The sequence below is a fragment of the Gadus chalcogrammus genome, chromosome 18 (genome assembly GCF_026213295.1).
Source record: "Gadus chalcogrammus isolate NIFS_2021 chromosome 18, NIFS_Gcha_1.0, whole genome shotgun sequence".
NCBI lineage: Eukaryota > Metazoa > Chordata > Actinopteri > Gadiformes > Gadidae > Gadus > Gadus chalcogrammus.
Genome location: NC_079429.1, coordinates 18,872,939 through 18,890,269, shown reverse-complemented (window position 1 = coordinate 18,890,269; position 17,331 = coordinate 18,872,939). Strand labels below are relative to the sequence as shown.

General features: G+C 51.9%; 1 protein-coding gene across 1 annotated transcript in view; it reads left to right on the top strand.

Moving 5' to 3' along the window:
• The first annotated feature begins 112 nt into the window (after positions 1–112).
• The window catches only part of ift140 (intraflagellar transport 140 homolog (Chlamydomonas)), a 44,792-nt gene continuing 27,573 nt past the window's right edge, over positions 113–17,331 (top strand). Inside the window, exons 1-14 of the mRNA XM_056576846.1 lie at positions 113–251; positions 898–1,054; positions 1,488–1,709; positions 2,463–2,584; positions 3,078–3,223; positions 3,883–4,058; positions 5,972–6,063; positions 6,854–6,960; positions 7,407–7,549; positions 7,722–7,925; positions 8,279–8,351; positions 14,600–14,691; positions 14,965–15,092; positions 16,896–17,013. Coding sequence (XP_056432821.1) covers positions 908–1,054; positions 1,488–1,709; positions 2,463–2,584; positions 3,078–3,223; positions 3,883–4,058; positions 5,972–6,063; positions 6,854–6,960; positions 7,407–7,549; positions 7,722–7,925; positions 8,279–8,351; positions 14,600–14,691; positions 14,965–15,092; positions 16,896–17,013 — 1,770 coding nt within the window. The 5' untranslated portion in view covers positions 113–251; positions 898–907. The remainder of the gene's footprint in view (positions 252–897; positions 1,055–1,487; positions 1,710–2,462; positions 2,585–3,077; positions 3,224–3,882; positions 4,059–5,971; positions 6,064–6,853; positions 6,961–7,406; positions 7,550–7,721; positions 7,926–8,278; positions 8,352–14,599; positions 14,692–14,964; positions 15,093–16,895; positions 17,014–17,331) is intronic.

Genomic DNA, 17,331 nt, shown 5'->3' with positions numbered 1-17,331 from the left:
TAAGTGGATAAACGATCAGACTTTTATCAATGACTGTAGCCCCGCCCCTTCAGCGTCAGAATTGGTTGTCAGGGTAACGGAAGACCGAGCCCGCCCCTTGCAGCGTCAGAAGTAGTTGTCAGGGTAACAGCAGAGCGACGCTTCTTCGCGCACCTACGGTGCTAAACACCCATCATAAAGTGATACCTTGCCCCGGGTTTTAGTGGATTAAAGCTATCTGACCTCGACAGAAAGGCGAGGACTGTCCGCAGGTAGCAGTGTGATGATCTCCCTGTCGTATGAAGTGGTTTATGTTATTATAATTATTATGTCCACTCCAATAAGGGTTAGCCTCGGATGCTAACCTTAGCTAGCTGTCATGCTAACCACATCAGTGGATTAGTGTCACGTTAACATAACATAACTTGTTATTATGTATGTGTATACTCGAGACACACGTGAGAGGTTGAGCCACAGTGTATCTTGCATTGTATCTTTTAAAACGCGAAACCTATTCAAACAGTGCATACCGTGAATGCTAACTTGTGTGTCTGCTAGTTAAAGAATAATCCTTCATGTAATTTAACTCTGTACCTCAGCTTCATAAGGTGATGTGTAAGGATTGTATCAGTAAGACGATTAGAATTCATTCCATTCATGAGCTTCAAAGGTGTGCCAATGTGTATGTGTGTGCTGGGATGACTTTAACCTAATACAGTTCGAATGTTACGGTGACTTAACGTTAGTACTGTATACTATTTAGCACTATATACTACTAGAAAGTAGTATATTTTACTAATACTAATGGAATTATATAATGGGAGGGAACCAGCTGCTAGTTATAGTGTAGTACTAACTTGTTTGCAGTCTTACCAACCGCTAGATTGAGGTGAGGTTAAACACTGCTCCGTTTTGCAGTGGCCCACCCATGGCGGTGTACTTCGACCACCGCATCGAAGCCCCTCCCAGCAGCGGGGTGCCCTCCCAGTTGGCATGGCACCCCAGGCACCCCATCCTGGCCGTTGCCTCCAGCAGCTCAACGTCCGGAGGCAACGTGGACCTGTACCTGCAGCAGGTGAACGAGCAGTCAGAGAGGACCTGTGTAACATACTGCCGCCATTTGTGTCAATGATTTGTAACATACTGGGATGATGTATAATATACTCTGATTATGTGTAACATACTCAGATTATGTGTAACATTCTACTACAGGGTGTTACAGACTTTGAGGATGTGTAACTTACTCCAGTAGTTTTTGTAATGGTCACCTCAAATGCTTGGTAGTTGGTTGGATTGTATAGTGGCAAGTATTTTGAATATTCACTGGCCCCCACAGGTGCTAACAAAGGTGCTAACAAAAAATAATCCAAAACAAGTTCAATATACTTATTGAAAGTGTCTCTCTCTATACTAGCTGAACACATACATTCGTACCCACCGGTATGTTGTCAGTACCTGTGTAGGTTGTATATGCATATCTAGGAAGTTGACCGGTGGTTGTTCTGCAGGGGGAGTTTGTGGAGAGCTGCCACCTGGAGCGTCCAGACCAGGCCACGGTGCTGCGCTGGCACCCCATGAAGCCGCTGCTGGTGCTGGGCTGGGAGAGCGGCGAGGTCCTGCTCCTCTCGCACCCCTCTGGGGAGCAGAACCCCCTGCCCCCCACGCACGCCGCCCCCATCACCCTGCTGGAGTGGAGCTGCTCCGGGAGCCGCCTTGTCACCGGGGACCAGGTGAGAGCCACCGTGGAGCCCACACACGGTCAGCACAGAACCTTTCTCTGAGATGGGAAGTAAGAAATGGACAAAGAACGATGTCATTTATGAGGGAAAATGGTGGTTTGACGCTTGCGCTCGCTTCGAGATCTGGGGACACCGGGCACGTCTCGTTCGATGGCTCTGTCTACAAACATTTAGCAAAATAAACTAAAAGTTCAAACTAGAAGAACCTTCCATTGATTGTGATGCTAGCGTTCACCACTCACTAAAAGCATATTCCATTGATTGTGAAACTAGCATTCACCACTCACTAGAAGCACCTTCTATTGATTGTGATGCTAGCGTTCACCACTCACTATAAGCACCTTCCATTGATTGTGATGCTAGCATTCACCACTTACTATAAGCACCTTCCATCGATTGTGATGCTAGCATTCACCACTCACTAGAAGCACCTTCCATTGATTGTTATGCTAGCGTTCACCAGCTCAGGTGCTTGAACACTCACTGGACGCTAATCACTCCGCTTAAGCCCACCAGTAACGACCACTACATCCTCAATGAAAAAAACCCATTCCTTCCTATATTGCTGCCCCAATTGCTGCCCCAATACCTAGTTCTACCAAAAATGTGATAACGGAAAGCGTCACAACATGGAAGAAGAATTCCCTCCAAGGGAGATGTCCCAATGTTTTAAGCTCTTGTTTCGTTCCTGTCCCGAAGCTGGACTGTAGCTCCTGTTTAACCAGTGTAATGTGGTGTGTTTAGATGGGCGTGTTGGCAGTGTGGAAGCTGGACGCCAGAGGACGAGTACAGGGAACCCCCCTGGTGAAGCACGACTACGGCAAAGCTCTGAGCTGCTGTATCTTCAGAGCCACGCCCCCCGCAGAGTATGTACAACATGCCCACGCACGCGCAGCACACACACACACACACGCACGCACACATGCACGAACGCATGCCCTATTGTGTTGAGGTAGTGTGTATATTGAGGTTTGTGTGTAGTGATGTAGAGAGTACATTGAGGTGTGTGTTGTGGTAGAGTGTACATTGAGGTGTGTGTGTGTGTGTGTTGAGGTAGAGTGTACATTGAGGTGTGTGTGTGTGTTGAGGTAGAGTGTACATTGAGGTGTGTGTGTGTGTGTGTGTGTTGAGTTGTGTGTGTGTTGAGGTAGAGTGTACATTGAGGTGTGTGTGTGTTGAGGTAGAGTGTACATTGAGGTGTGTGTGTGTTGAGGTAGAGTGTACATTGAGGTGTGTGTGTGTTGAGGTAGAGTGTACATTGAGGTGTTTGTTGAGGTAGAGTGTACATTGAGGTGTGTGTGTGTGTGTTGAGGTAGAGTGTACATTGAGGTGTGTGTGTGTGTGTGTGTGTTGTTCCAGGGACATGGCGGTGCTGGCCAGAGCAGCGGTCGGTGGGGATGAGAGAGCGCTGGACCAGTTCACCTGGGGGAGGGAGGGGAAGGAGGGGAGGGGCCCAAAGAGCAGCCTGCAGGAGGGCCTGGTGTTCTACGTCAGCACTGTGGACGGTGGGCTTAGCACCACCATGCACCACCCACTATGACCCAACACACAACACACAGCGTGACACCACCATGCACCACCCAATACAACACATAGCATGACGCCATCAGACACCACCCAATGCAACACACAGCATGACACCACCATGGCACCACAGTGGTTAGTAGCAAGCCAGACCTGCTCTCATATGTAACCTTTGGTCATTCTAATTTTTTAACATGGACTCTTGATGTGGGGACCTATTTTGTGTGTAAAAGTGTTTTTTTAATCTATTTTGTATCCTGGTATGTTGTTTTTATGTTCTTGACTTGCCTTAGGACAACGGATGAAAATTAGCAATTAAGCTAACTCCGGCATATTTATATTGATGCTCTGGCTGACATATTGATTAATGTGCACTGTCCTAATCAAATAAATAAATAATAATGCACCACCCAATACAACACACAGCATGACACCACCATACACCACACAATGCAACACGCAGCATGACACCAACACGACCACACGCTATGCATAACCAGCACACAATACAACAAAACATTTCACTATAATACACACAATACCAACACACAGCACAAGGCAAACTAAACTTCAGTGTACTATACCATACTATGCAGCCCATTAAAGGTAGTGTGTGTTTGTGTGCTGTGTGTGTGTGTAGGCAAGGTGCACAGTGTGGATGAGCGCGGCAGGACGGCGGGGCTGCTGGCGTTGGACAGCCCCGTCCAGAAGCTCTTCTACCTGGAGAAGAGAGAGGCGCTGGCCGTGGTCACGGAGAGCCTCACGCTGTCGCAGTACACCCTGGGGCCAGAGGGGGGCGCCCAGGAGCTCATGAAGGTCAGACCACTAGGACTGGTTCATTGAGTCGCAGATGCTGGTATCCAAAGGGACCAGATACAGGTCATGGAGGAGCAGACAGGAAGGGGAGGGGCGTCTTCTTAAGTGAGCGTGCTGTTGAACCTGCGAACGTTTCAGCTCGGAGTCAAACTAGAGAGTTCTTACCCTACAGCCAAAAGCAGACATCTCTACTAGGGGTGTAACGATACACGTATTTGTACCGAACCTTCACGGTACAGGCACTTCGGTGTGGTTACAGAGGTGGACCGCGGTGCGTAAATGTGGCGTACATAGCGTTAATATGGTGAATGTAAAGGCTTGTTTTGCAATGCGGAATTTAAAACTTGAAGTTCCCCCGGGACCGTTTAGCCAAAGAATACTGCTCCGACTCCGTAACTACGGAGACCCCTCAGCAGCTCTCCGTCGGGATGTCGGATACTCAATGCAATTCGCCGCCCGATCTTATGTGTTGACTACAAACCATCTAAGCAGTGTTGTAAATAAACTTCCAAAGCTTTTCAAATCTTAGTTTGTGTTTTATTGGTCCTTAAGGTGCAAAGTAATTAAGGTGCAAAGTCAAACCGGAGAAGTGATTCCGGAAATGATTTTGTTAGAGGACCAATCACAGCCCTTGCCGTCTCCGTTGCGTCGACCAATAAGTCCATGGATGCGCACGTAAGCTACGGAGAGGGTCTCCGACAGGCTCTCCTGCTATGGAGAGGGCTCTCCATGTCTACATACAGCACTTTAACATTGCACACGCATTTGAAAAGGCACCATCCAGGTGTTACTATCACCGTTGCTGTGAAAAAATAACGAGCTGTGCAAACCCAGCTCACAACACTATTTTAACCACCCCTGTCTGGGAATTCAGAAATGCAAATGCCATAACCAAGTTTATTGGTGTTTTCATTGCTGCTGATCTACGGCCATATTCTGTTGTTGACAAACAAGCAGTTTTTAAAAAATGTCCCCTTAACTATGTACCGTACCGTCTTGTACCGTACTGTTACGTCAAAACTGAGTTACGTACCGAACCGTGACTTTTGTGTACCGTTACATCCCTAATCTCTACCTGTTCTAAAGTTCTAACTCTAAAGCCAAAAATCGTCATCTCTACATGATGTTAGTAAAAGTTCTTACTTTACAGCCAAAAGCAGACGTATGGTGTTATTCTGAAAAGGTTTCTCTGATAGATACAGAATAAAGATAGCCAGCTCAAAATCTCACAGTAGACAATGTAGCTTTCCTGGGAGAGGCAGCTTTGTGAGGACAAGTTTCGCTATTATTTTGAAGTGGGGAATGTGAATAGTGATGCGCTGTTATTTTGAAGAGACGAGGACATGCTGTGATAATGTTGTGAAAAGGTAGACTGAAAGGCCGCACTTTCTGCCGAGGATTTGAATTCGCCCTGCAGAAGGGTCTGGAGAAGAGCAATACATTTCTTTCCGCTTCCCATACGTTTTTGCGGGAACCAATCACCAAGCTGGCTTCTCCCTACCCCTGACGCGCTATTGGCTGGTTTAACACAATGACGACAGGGAAGCGGCGGCAAGCAGCCAATTGCGTACAGAGTCAGTTAAACTAGGCCCGATGATCACGCCTCTTGAGCTGAGGAAAATGACAGCAGCTTCCACAGACCAACGTGCAATCTACGATTGAGCATTGACATTTTTAAAAATAATAATCCAAAATAATAATTTCTATCCCAACAATATCTAACATTCCAATGTTCCCATGCTTCCATAATGGATGCGGTCATTGCGATGTGACTTAGCATCGATGTACAAGCCCCATTGTGAAATTGTGCTGTGATACACTCATATTGTTAAGAGTTGCTGTGATGCGCTGTTATTCTGAAGAGGGGCGCTGTACTGGTGCGCTGTTATTCTGAAGAGGTACTGTGTGTGCAGGTGAAACTCAGCGGTCAGAGCGGGAGGAAGGCTGATGTGGTCTGGACAGAGAGCGGTCTGCTGTTCACCGCCACCGGAGAACAGGTCATCAGGTGGGTACACACACAGATGGGCTCAGAGCACTGAGGAAGAATGATTTATGTCCGAGGACACATGGGCCCAGTTCAATATGCTTTCACTCATTTCCGTCTACTGGTTTTTCCTATGATATTCTCACAAATCAGACTTTGCATAAACAACAAAAGAAAACTCAAATCTGTGTTAACGGGGGATTTCACTTTCTTCCACACATTTGTTTAGACCAATCAAGCTGCATGAGAAGGGGATCAATCATGTCATTGGCTAACGGCAAACACGATCTTGGCCAGCCCTGGTAAACCTCCTGGTGGGAGACAAGCTTAAACACAGTTCAGATCACAGCTCCTCCGTGTGGACTGTCCACTGTATAAATACACATATTAAATCCCCTTCTGAAAGCATTTACATTTAGGGGTTTTGCTGCCGCTTTTATCCAAAGCGACTTACAACCATTAATTAACAAATTCCCACACTGACGACAGAGTCAACCACACAGGGCCAACCAGCTTGTCAGGAGCCGTTACGGTGAGGTGTCTTGCTCAGGGACACCTCAACACTAGAAGGAGCTAGAAGGAGCCGGGGATCGAACGAGCAACCTTCTGGTTACCACCAGTCAACCCCCTCTACCTCCTGAGCTACTGTTGAAAGCAGTACACACTCTTGCTCATGAGTCTTTTAGGTAGAATATCTGTAAAACGAACCAGGGAACTAGGGGGGACAGTGTTTGACATGCGGCCCAGGCTCTGTGCTCTGCTGGAGCACGTCGGTCCTCTGAGAAAGGCTGACAGTGTTGTGTTGATGCAGGGTGTGGGATCTGGAGAGGGATGACAACTACGTCCTCTCTCTGGACGAGGCTCTGGGCTTCCAGAGAGGGGAGCTCATCAACTGTGTCTCCTACTGCAGCGCTAAAGGTAGAACGGACACACACACACACACACACACACACACACACACACACAGACACACAGACACACAGACACACACACAGACACACAGACACACAGACACACAGACAGACAGACAGACGCGCAAAGACACAGGCACGCGCACACATTCAACCCACACACATTCAACACACTCTCATACACACACAGTCAACACTGAACACACACACACTCAACCCACATATACACACACACACACACACTGAACCCCCCCACATACACACACACACACAGCACAGAGACCCATGTTTTCAGCACATACACACACAGAGCATGCATGTTATATATATTGTGTGTGTGTGTGTGTGTGTGTGTGTGTGTGTGTGTGTGTGTGTGTGTGTGTGTGTGTGTGTGTGTGTGTGTGTGTGTGTGTGTGTGTGTGTGTGTGTGTGTGTGTGTGTGTGTGTGTGTAGAGGTGCTAGCAGCAGGGACCAGTCTGGGCAGGGTTGCTATGTGGAGGATGATGCTGCAGCCTAGCAACAGCAGGACTGATTCAAGGGTCTCCTGGAAACTCCAGACCCCGACCGAGACGGAGGGCAACGTCACCCAGCTCCAGGTACTGTCTGCCTGCCTGCAGCCTGCCGGCCGGTCCGTCTGTCTCTCTGTCTCTCCATGTTCCTGACTCCGTCCCTTCCTGTCTCCCCACCTGCCAACCTGTCGATCTACCTGTCTGTCTGACTGCCTGTCTGTCTCCCCGACCCCTGACCCCTGCCCTCTGCCCTCTCCAGTGGGGCTCGGGCCTGAACCTCCTGGCGGTGGGCAGCGTGTCGTCGGTGCTCATCCTGCTGGAGCACGTGATGCTGTCCCACTTCAGCCAGCAGGTGGCGGCGGTGCAGCTCGCCCCCTCCCAGCTCAGCGTCAGCCTCTCCGCCGAGGAGCCCCCGCTCGCCCTGCGCACCCACATACACATCAAGGGGGTCTGCGTCACCGCGGTAAACGCTCACACACCCGCCACACGGACGCACGGCCATACAGGCGTAGGATACACACATCCTCGCTGCATCACGCCATGCATGTTTCATCCCAGACAGGGTTCTAAATTAACACAGGTCCCCTGGTCCCAGCCTTGGGACTAGAACATGCTCTGTAGTTCCTTGAGTCCACACGTGGTATTGCATGTGTTCATTCTTATGGACAGTTACATCAAGGTAACAGAAAAGAAAGAAAAGGTTCTGGCCCTGGGACCTGCTCATGTACATTGGGTTCAAGTGCTCCGTGTCGGGAGGCACTGCTCTATGTGTGTCACCATGGAGATAGACCTGAGGAATGAGCCGTGTTTCAACAGAACTCTGTCACCGTGTGGAGTGGGAAGCAGGTCATCGTCTACGAGCTCTCGGCCGGTGCTCTACGTAGTACAGGTACGGACAAATTCCACCCTCACTAATCATGTATTAATACAACACGCTACTGCTACTTATAAAACGATAGTTACGTATGTAACTACGGTTCTATGAATCCTGGATGACCGCCAGAGGCGGTGCTTCAAGCACTGGATTTATCCGTCTCGCGCATGCGCAGTTCGAGTACCTAATGTCAACAAAGTCACCTGTGACCCCTGATGAGCTCCGGACAGCCTATATCTTCCGGTGACATCAGAGGATCTGTTCCTGCAGAATCTTCTCGCGAGTACACAAGGATTCTGAGTGACAGAGCGCTCTGGCGGTCATCCAGGATTCATAGAACCGTAGTTACATACGTAACTATCGTTCTATTTCATCCTTACTGACCGCCAGAGGCGGTGCTTCAAGCACTGGATGGCTCCTACCAACAAGGTCACGAGGAACTCCAACACCTACCTCATTAAGAGGGAACGGCAGAGTCGGGCAACAGGACCACGGCCAACGGATGGGGAGTGGCAACGTTCACCCGGTAGAACCTGGAGAAGGTACATGGTGATGTCCATGATGCTGCATCACAGATGTCTTCCAGGGGCACGCCCCGCAGGGCAGCCCATGACGTTGAGACAGCCCTGGTAGAGTGGCACCTGACCCCGGATGGCAGGGGGTGACCACCTCCTTTATAGGCATGGGTGATGACGTCCACAACCCAATGAGACAACCGCTGCTTGGAGAGAGCACAGCCCCTCCTAGGACCACCATAGCAGAGGAAGAGCTGGTCCGAGCGTCTAATGCCTGCGGTCGCAGCTACGTACGCTCTCAGAGCTCGCACAGGACACAGCAGTTTGAACCTGTCCTCCCCTTCCGAGGCGACAAATTGTGCCAGGCGGACAGGTCGGTTGAGGTTTGATGATGACAGAACCTTCGGGAGGAAAGCTGGATTCGGCCACAGGGTAACCCCTGAGCCATCCGAGTTCCACCTCAGACATGAGTCACTCACGGACAGAGCATGAAGCTCCCCGACGCGCTTCGCTGACGCGATGGCGAGGAGAAAGGCAGTCTTAGTGGAGACCCACTTCAGCTCCACCTGAGCCAGGGGTTCAAAAGGAGGCAAGCATAAGGCATTGAGCACCAGGTGCAGATCCCATGCTGGGGCACGCTGTGCTCGTGGGGGTCGTAACCGCAACGCCCCCTTCAAAAAAAGGGACACCAATCTGTGGCCCCCCACTGTGTCATTGTCTACCCGAGCATGTCTCGAGGAGATGGCTGCCACGTATACCCTCAGAGTAGCTGGGGCCCGGCCGCCATCCAGGAGTGACTGGAGGAACTCCAAAATCATTGGAACTGAACAATGCACAGGGTCCTCAGCCCTGTCTGAACACCATGCCGTAAATAGCTGCCACCTATTCTCATACTGCGCCCGGGTAGAAGGCGCCCTGGCGTTCAGTATGGTATTGCAGACACCGTCTGAGCACTCCGTCAGCAGCGGGTTGGGCCCTGCAACGGCCAGACCCATAGCTGTAGGCAACGAGGGTCGGGATGCCAGATCTTGCCCTGTAACTGTGACAGGAGATCCTTTCTGTCGGGAAGGCGCTGTGGTGAACTGCTGCAGAGCCTGCGCAGCAGTGGAAACCATGTTCTCCCTGGCCAGAAGGGGGCTACCAACAGCAGTCTGTGACCCTGCTGGAGGACCCTCTGTAGCGTCGGAAAAATCAGAGGGATTGGTGGAAAGGCATAGAGGGGACCCTCTGGCCAATCGTGGGCGAGAGCATCCTGACCCAGAGGGCTGCTCTCCTCTGTCCAGGAGAACCACAGGGGGCAATGGGTCGACTCCTTTGTGGCAAAGAGATCCACCTCTGCCCTGCCGAAGACGTCCCAGATGTTGAGGATAACCTCCGGATGAAGCCGCCACTCCCCCGGCGGCGGCTTGCAACGGGAGAGTGAGTCTGCAGCCTGATTCTGTACCCCAGGCAGATACATTGCTCTCAGGCTGGCCAGGCGTGGTGCTGCCCACAACAGGAGGTCCCGGGATGCCTGCAACAGCCGTGAAGACCTGGTGCCTCCCTGGTGGTTTATGTGAGAGACGGCCGAGACATTGTCCGACCGCACGAGCACATGCCGGCCGCCCAGGAAGGGAAGAAATGACTGCAGTGCGCTGTGCACAGCCCGCAGCTCCAGAACATTGATATGCTCTGAGCGGAACTGAACGGGCCACAGCCCCTGAGCTGTCCGGTTCTGCCACACAGCACCCCACCCCGAGAGGGAGGCATCTGTTGTGACGGTTTCCCGACGGGATGCAATGGAACCCATGGGCATGCCCTGGAGAAGAAACGATCTTTCCCTCCACGGAGCCAGAGCAAGTAGGCAGCAGCGTGACACCTTGAGTCCCCTGTGCCGATGCCACCTGACATCCAGATGAAAGCTGTACAGCCACCTCTGGAGGGGGCGTAGCGACAGCAGTCCTAGAGGAACCACTGTAGCGGCAGCCGACAGTTTCCCTAAGAGGCGCAAAAACTCCACATAGCGCAACAGCCTGCCTTCCCGAAACAGGAGAAGGAGGCGGAGGATGCCGTCCACCCGCTGTGGCGACGGACAGGCCTTCATGGCGACTGCGTCGAGAGACACACCGAGAAAGACTATGCTCTGCGATGGCACCAGGCAACTCTTCATGAGATTCACCCGGAGACCCAGACGGGCCACATGGGAGAGAAGAAGTGTCGTGTCCAGGGCCACCTGAGACTGGGATGGTGCACAGATGAGCCAGTCGTCCAGATATGGCAGAATCTTCATGCCCCGTGACTGTAGGGGTGAGAGGGCTGCTGCCACACACCTGGTGAACACCCGTGGGGAAAGGGAGAGGCCAAACGGGAGCACCCTGAACTGAAAACGACGCCCCCGGAAAGCAAACCGCAGAAACTGTCTGTGGTGCGGTGCTATGGGAACGTGAAAGTAGGCATCCTTCAGGTCTACTAATGTAAACCACTCCCCCCTGGCAACAGTACGCAGAACCTCTGCGGTGCTCAGCATGTGGAACCTCAGGATCTTCAGGAACCTGTTTAGGCCCCTCAAGTCGAGGATAGGACGCAGTCCGCCGTCTTTCTTTGCTACCAGAAAATAAGTCGAGTAGAACCCCCCGGGTTGCAACCGGGGATCTACTGGCTCGATGGCACCCTTGTCCAGGAGGGCGGAAAGCTCCTGGGCGAGGGCTTGGGCTTTGGCCGGGTCGTGTATGATGGTCATCTTGACCCGGCCATAGGCTGGGGGCCGGCGTCGGAACTGAAGTTTGTACCCATGGGTCAAGGTGGAAAGCACCCACGGGTCCCTGGTGGAAGCAGCCCAATAGCCGAGTTGCTGCTGGGAAAAACATCCGACGACCGGCCCCTGACCCTCAGCGCCGGGTCCCCCGACCTCTAAAGGTCCTGGGGGAACGACGGGCAGCATATGGGACCTGAGGCTGCCCCGAGGGCAGCCGCTCAGGGGCCCGAAAGGCCTGTGCCTGCTGCTGAGCAGGCTGTGGACGTGGGCGCTGAGACCTAAGGTAGCCACTGGGGTGAGCCTGTGGGTGATAGCTACGCTGTGGGGCAGCTGAAGAACCTCTAGGCCTGCTAGGAGGAGGCACACTCCTTTGAAGCACAGATAGATGCTCGCGAGTCTTCCTGGCCTGGACTGTTCGCTCAAGCGCCTCTAGAGCTGCAGAGCCAAACAGCTCCCCAGGTTCAACTGGAACACTGCGGAGGGTTCTCCTGCACGCCTCAGTAAGAGGAGACTGTGCCAACCAAACCTGGCGGCGAGCCTGGACGAGAGTGGACATCACCCGCCCCAACTCTCTGGACATCAGTGCGAACGCCTGCAAAGAAGCGTCACTGAAATCGTGGGCCGGAGCACCCACTGCAACCTCCTGCAGGGATGCTGACAGAGCGAGCATCAGGTGGGACATAGAATTGCCTATGCGTCCCATGCGTGCCGCTGCGTCATAGGCTTTGGAGAGCAAGTCATCCGTAACCCGACACTGGGGACGAGGACACCTCGCATCCGGTCTTAGAGCCTCATCAGGTGAGACAATTAGAGCGGCTATGGTTGGCTCAACTGCTGGCATGCGGTCCAAGCCGAACTTGGGTGCATCCTGCATGGCTGCCAGTGACCGACCGTCGGATGTTGCATGAGAGTGGGCTCTAGGATCCCTCCAGCATGCATGCAATTCCCTCAGATACTCCTCCGATGGAGGCACGGTAAAGCTGGCGGGGGCTGGGCCACGCCTGAAGAAAGCACTGGCCGGAGCCGGCTGCGCTTGTGGCACGTCTAGCTGCAGACTGGCCAGGGCCATACGAATGATGGCTCCCATTGAGTTGTCCTCAGAAGCACTAGTAGAGCTGTGGGTCGAAGGACGGGAGCACGCTGCAGAGGCACGGGAGGCTGCGTCCTGTAGGACCCCATCCGGCTCGTATTCAGCAAACTCGGCAGCCGACGCTGCCAGAGAAAGCACATCTTCCTCCGGCTCCAAGGTGGCTGCCGGAGGAGCAAGAGCACCTGGCCCCCCTGCACCAGTCCCAGCCTGAAAGGCTAGGAAGAGGCACTTCATGCTTTCGAGCTCTGCCGTCAATTGGCCTACCTTGGAGGCAAGCCCGGACTCCCTAACCTTCTTCCTAGAAGTGGGGCCTGCGGTCACCGCAGCCCGACGTTTGGAGCGACCATCCTGGGCTGGATTACGTCGCTGGGCTGGGGGCAACAGTTCGGGGGACGAACCGAGGCCCAACCGTTGTTCCACCTCAGCTAATCTAGCAACTCTAACTGCCCGAGGCATAAAAGTGCAGTTCATGCAGGGGTCATCTGAAAGACCCTCCTTCAGATGCCCGAGGCCAAGGCATGAGGGACACAAATCATGGCCATCCTCAATCTGCAGAGGAGCCATGCAGGCCGAGCATGAGTGGTCGCCAACCATGTTGACAACCAGAAAAAATAACACTGTATAAAGCAAGAAAAACAATAGACACTGGGAGAGGGGGCGAAAACACAGCCTTCACCAATGGATATACAAACAGAAAAAAGACCCAGACAAGTTAGCCTCAGCGGGAACGCTGCTACCAACTACAGTCACACCTCTGCTGGGAGCGGGAGCGAGAGCACTGCCTTCACCAGTTGAGGGTAGCGGTCAGAACGAAACGTAGATAATAATAAGTGCAGTATAAATGCCGGGAGAGGGAGCGAAAGCACAGCCTTCACCGACAAATATTGGCGGGATAACAGCCCAGACAGTTAGCCTCAGCGGGAGCACTGCTACTAACTACAAGGCTAAATATAACTATAAATGCTGGGAGCGGGAGCGAAAACACTGCCTTCACCAGTTACACAAAGCGGGCACAACCGAGTTGGCACCGAGGTTAAATGTACCTAAGCCGGGAGTGGGAGCGCACACACTGCCGTCACCAATAGCAACGATACACAACTTGAAAATTAAGTGATAAGCGCAATACAAACGCCGGGAGAAATTAAATGATAAGCGCAGTACAAACGCCGGGAGAGGGAGCGGGTACACTGCCTTCACCGAAACACGAAATTATAACAAAGTAAGCTTATCCAGCCGAGGGAGATGCGTTCCACGCAATCCGAACCTCTCGGCGGGTCCGTTGCGGCCTTTGGAGGGTGAGCAGCTCACGGCTCCGACAATATGTCGCAAGGCCACCAGCAACGAACGATCGATGATAATAATATCCAATTAGCTTTAAGCTAGCAAGGTGATACGATACCTGCGAAGCGAGAAGATGAAAGGAACAGATCCTCTGATGTCACCGGAAGATATAGGCTGTCCGGAGCTCATCAGGGGTCACAGGTGACTTTGTTGACATTAGGTACTCGAACTGCGCATGCGCGAGACGGATAAATCCAGTGCTTGAAGCACCGCCTCTGGCGGTCAGTAAGGATGAAATAGAACACATTAGTAGTACAAATACTACAAGTTATCAATGCTTATCGCGGATAAATCCATGCAGATATATGAGCTTGTGGCATAGACATGTCTCTCTTTTTCTCTCATCTCATCTCGTCTCCTCCCCTCTCTTATGCTTTTCTCTGCTCTCCTCTCCTTTCCTCTCCCCCCGTCTCGTCTCCTTTCCTGTCATCTCGTCTCGTCTCCTTTCCTCCATTCTTCTCCTCTCCTCTCGTCTCCTTTCCTGTCGTCTCCTCTCCTTTTGTCTCGTCTCGTTTCCTCTCCTCTCCCTTTCCTCTCTTCTCTCTCCTCTCCTTTCCTCTCTTCTCCCTCCTCTCCTCTCCAGGTGGGTTCCAGTGTGATTCTCAGGTCTTAGCAGTGCAGGCTGACAACATCTACACTGTGGAGCCTAACAGGGTGCAGGTCCGCACACCACAGGTCAGTAGACACACACACACACACACACACACACACACACACACACACACACACACACACACACACACACACACACACACACACACACACACACACACACACACACACACACACACACACACACACACACACACACACACACACACTCGTTTGTTGGGACCTGTGGGTGTTTGTTGGGACCTGTGGGTGTTTGTGGGGACCTGTGGGTGTTTGTTGGGACCTGTGGGTGTTTGTGGGGACCTTTGTGAGCCTATGGTTATGACGGTCCTGCAGGGCACAGTGAAGCAGCTGCTGGCCTTCTCGGAGGCCGAGGGGAACCCTGTACTGCTCAGTGTGTGCCAGACCTACCTGGCCGTTGGCACGGATACCGCACACGTCAAAGTCTTCGACCTGACCAGACGGTACGGGATTCGGCCACTCTAATGTCATTCGACATTCAAACAATATTATAGCGTGAAACAGTATGGGTAGGGCTGTTCAACTCCAAGCTTAAGGGTTCCAAGTTCGATCCCCAATTTCTGCATTGTAACCTGTAGCCATTCTGGAGCAAGATGCCTTAACCCCGCCCTGCTCCTTAATTACGACTTGCTTAATGGATAAACAGTATTGAGAAAGGGCCTTCCCAGTCTCTTGGTTTAAAGATCCCATGGCATGACAATTTCACTTTATTAGGTTTTCTAACATTAATATGATTTCCCCTAGCCTGCTTATGGTACCCCAGTAGCTAGAAATGGCGTTAGGTGTAAAACGAGCACTAGCTATCCTGCTCTGCCATTGAGAAAACAAAGTTCAGACACGCTGTTTAGGACATTTTCCCCGTATGACGTCATACGGAGACATGCTACCTCCCCTTTTCCTGCTTTGCCCAATGAGCTACGACCGTGCAAGCGGCACATGAACACACACTGTAACGCAAGTGTGGTACACTTCTTTGTTATTTTGATAACCGTTCTGCTGTTGGTAATATGGCGCATAACACGTCAGGTTCTCTGACGTCTCTGATATTTCCACAACGAGACTTGAGACTCGTAGTTGGGGTTATCTCAGCCATGGTTGAGAAGGAATTGGGGGGGAAAGGATCTTTGGCTTTGACTCCCTGAAGTAGGCTACATGAACAGCGACATGGAGGAGTAATGGATTGACCGCGATCGTCCCCCGCCGCCTGTCAGTGGACAGCGGACAGCAGGTGGTGATGCCCTGCGGCAATGGTTCATTGTGGAGGTGGTGCCTCGCGGCAGCGGGGCTCCGACGGGAAAGAATCGAACGCAACAATCACGGACAACAATCCCTTTCTCCTCCATGTCGCGGTTCAGTCTACTTCAGATTGATGTGGACGTGGAAGAACCAGAGACGTCGGCGAACCCGACGCAGTCGTTTGAGATTCATAATATCGTCTGGGCACTACCGCCGCGGGCTGGTGGTGCCTCAGCGCTGCCGGCTACCCGCTGCTGGCTGCTGGCTGCCCGCTGACCGCTGACGAGAGGCACCACCGCCGCGAGACACCACCGCCGCAAGGCAACACCACCGTGGGGCGTTGGTTCCTCGGCTCTGCTCGCTGCCGAGGAACCCCCTTTCTCCTAATGTCGCGATTCAGTCTTCTTCAGATTGATGTGGAAATTGAAGAACCAGAGACGTCGGAGAACCCGACGCAGCCGTTTCAGATTCATAATATCGTCTGGAGGCGCACACAGCTTTTGGCCTTGATAATATATATTATATGATATAGATATCTTTGTGTAATATATTATTTAGATATATAGCTCCAGGACTCCCGCCGGAGCACCCAGAGTGTTCTAGAATATTTACAGAACACGGCCAAAGGCTGTGTGCGCCTCGCCAATGCGATACATCAACTGTAAAAAGGGTGCATGGTACCGTGGCCGCAAGCTGCTCAGGGCCACACCCCCACCCTCCTCCTTGACCCGCCTGTCCCCTCCTCATTTGCATTAAAGCTACAGACACCGAAACGGCGCGTTTGGGGAAAGCTCAATGTGCAACTGGCTCGTAGTGACTAGTAATTTTGCACAACGGAAATACTGTGTTAGGGGCTCACTAATATCTATATTAAAGCATCCATAAAGTAGCATGCCATGGGATCTTTAATGTGAAGAATAAAGATCATAGTACCTTCCTGAAATGGCTATCCTTTTATTTTTTTACATTTTGGTCCTAAATGAGGAGTTAAAATGTGTGTGTGTCTTCAGAGAAGCCAAAGCCCACTGCAACGCCAAGAACCTGACGGAGCTCATCCCCAACCTGGGAGCTCTGCACTCGGTCAAATGCAACGCCAGCGGCAGCCAAGTCAGCCTCCTCGTCACTCAGGTATGGAACAGTAAAGGTGATGGAACCAACTCAGTGCAGGTGGTGTAATAGACATGATCAGGGTGGTGTAATGGACATGATCAGGGTGGTGTAATGGACATGATCGGGGTTGTGTAATAGACATGATCAGGTGTAATAGACATGATCGGGGTGGTGTAAGACATGATCGGGGTGGTGTAAGACATGATCAGAGTGGTGTAATAGACATGATCAGGGTGGTGTACTAGCCGTGGTGTAATGCAGTGCGGTGTTGTAACAGTGCAGGTGATGTGATGTACCTAGTGCAGTTGGTCTACTAGCCGTGGTGAAATGCAGGTG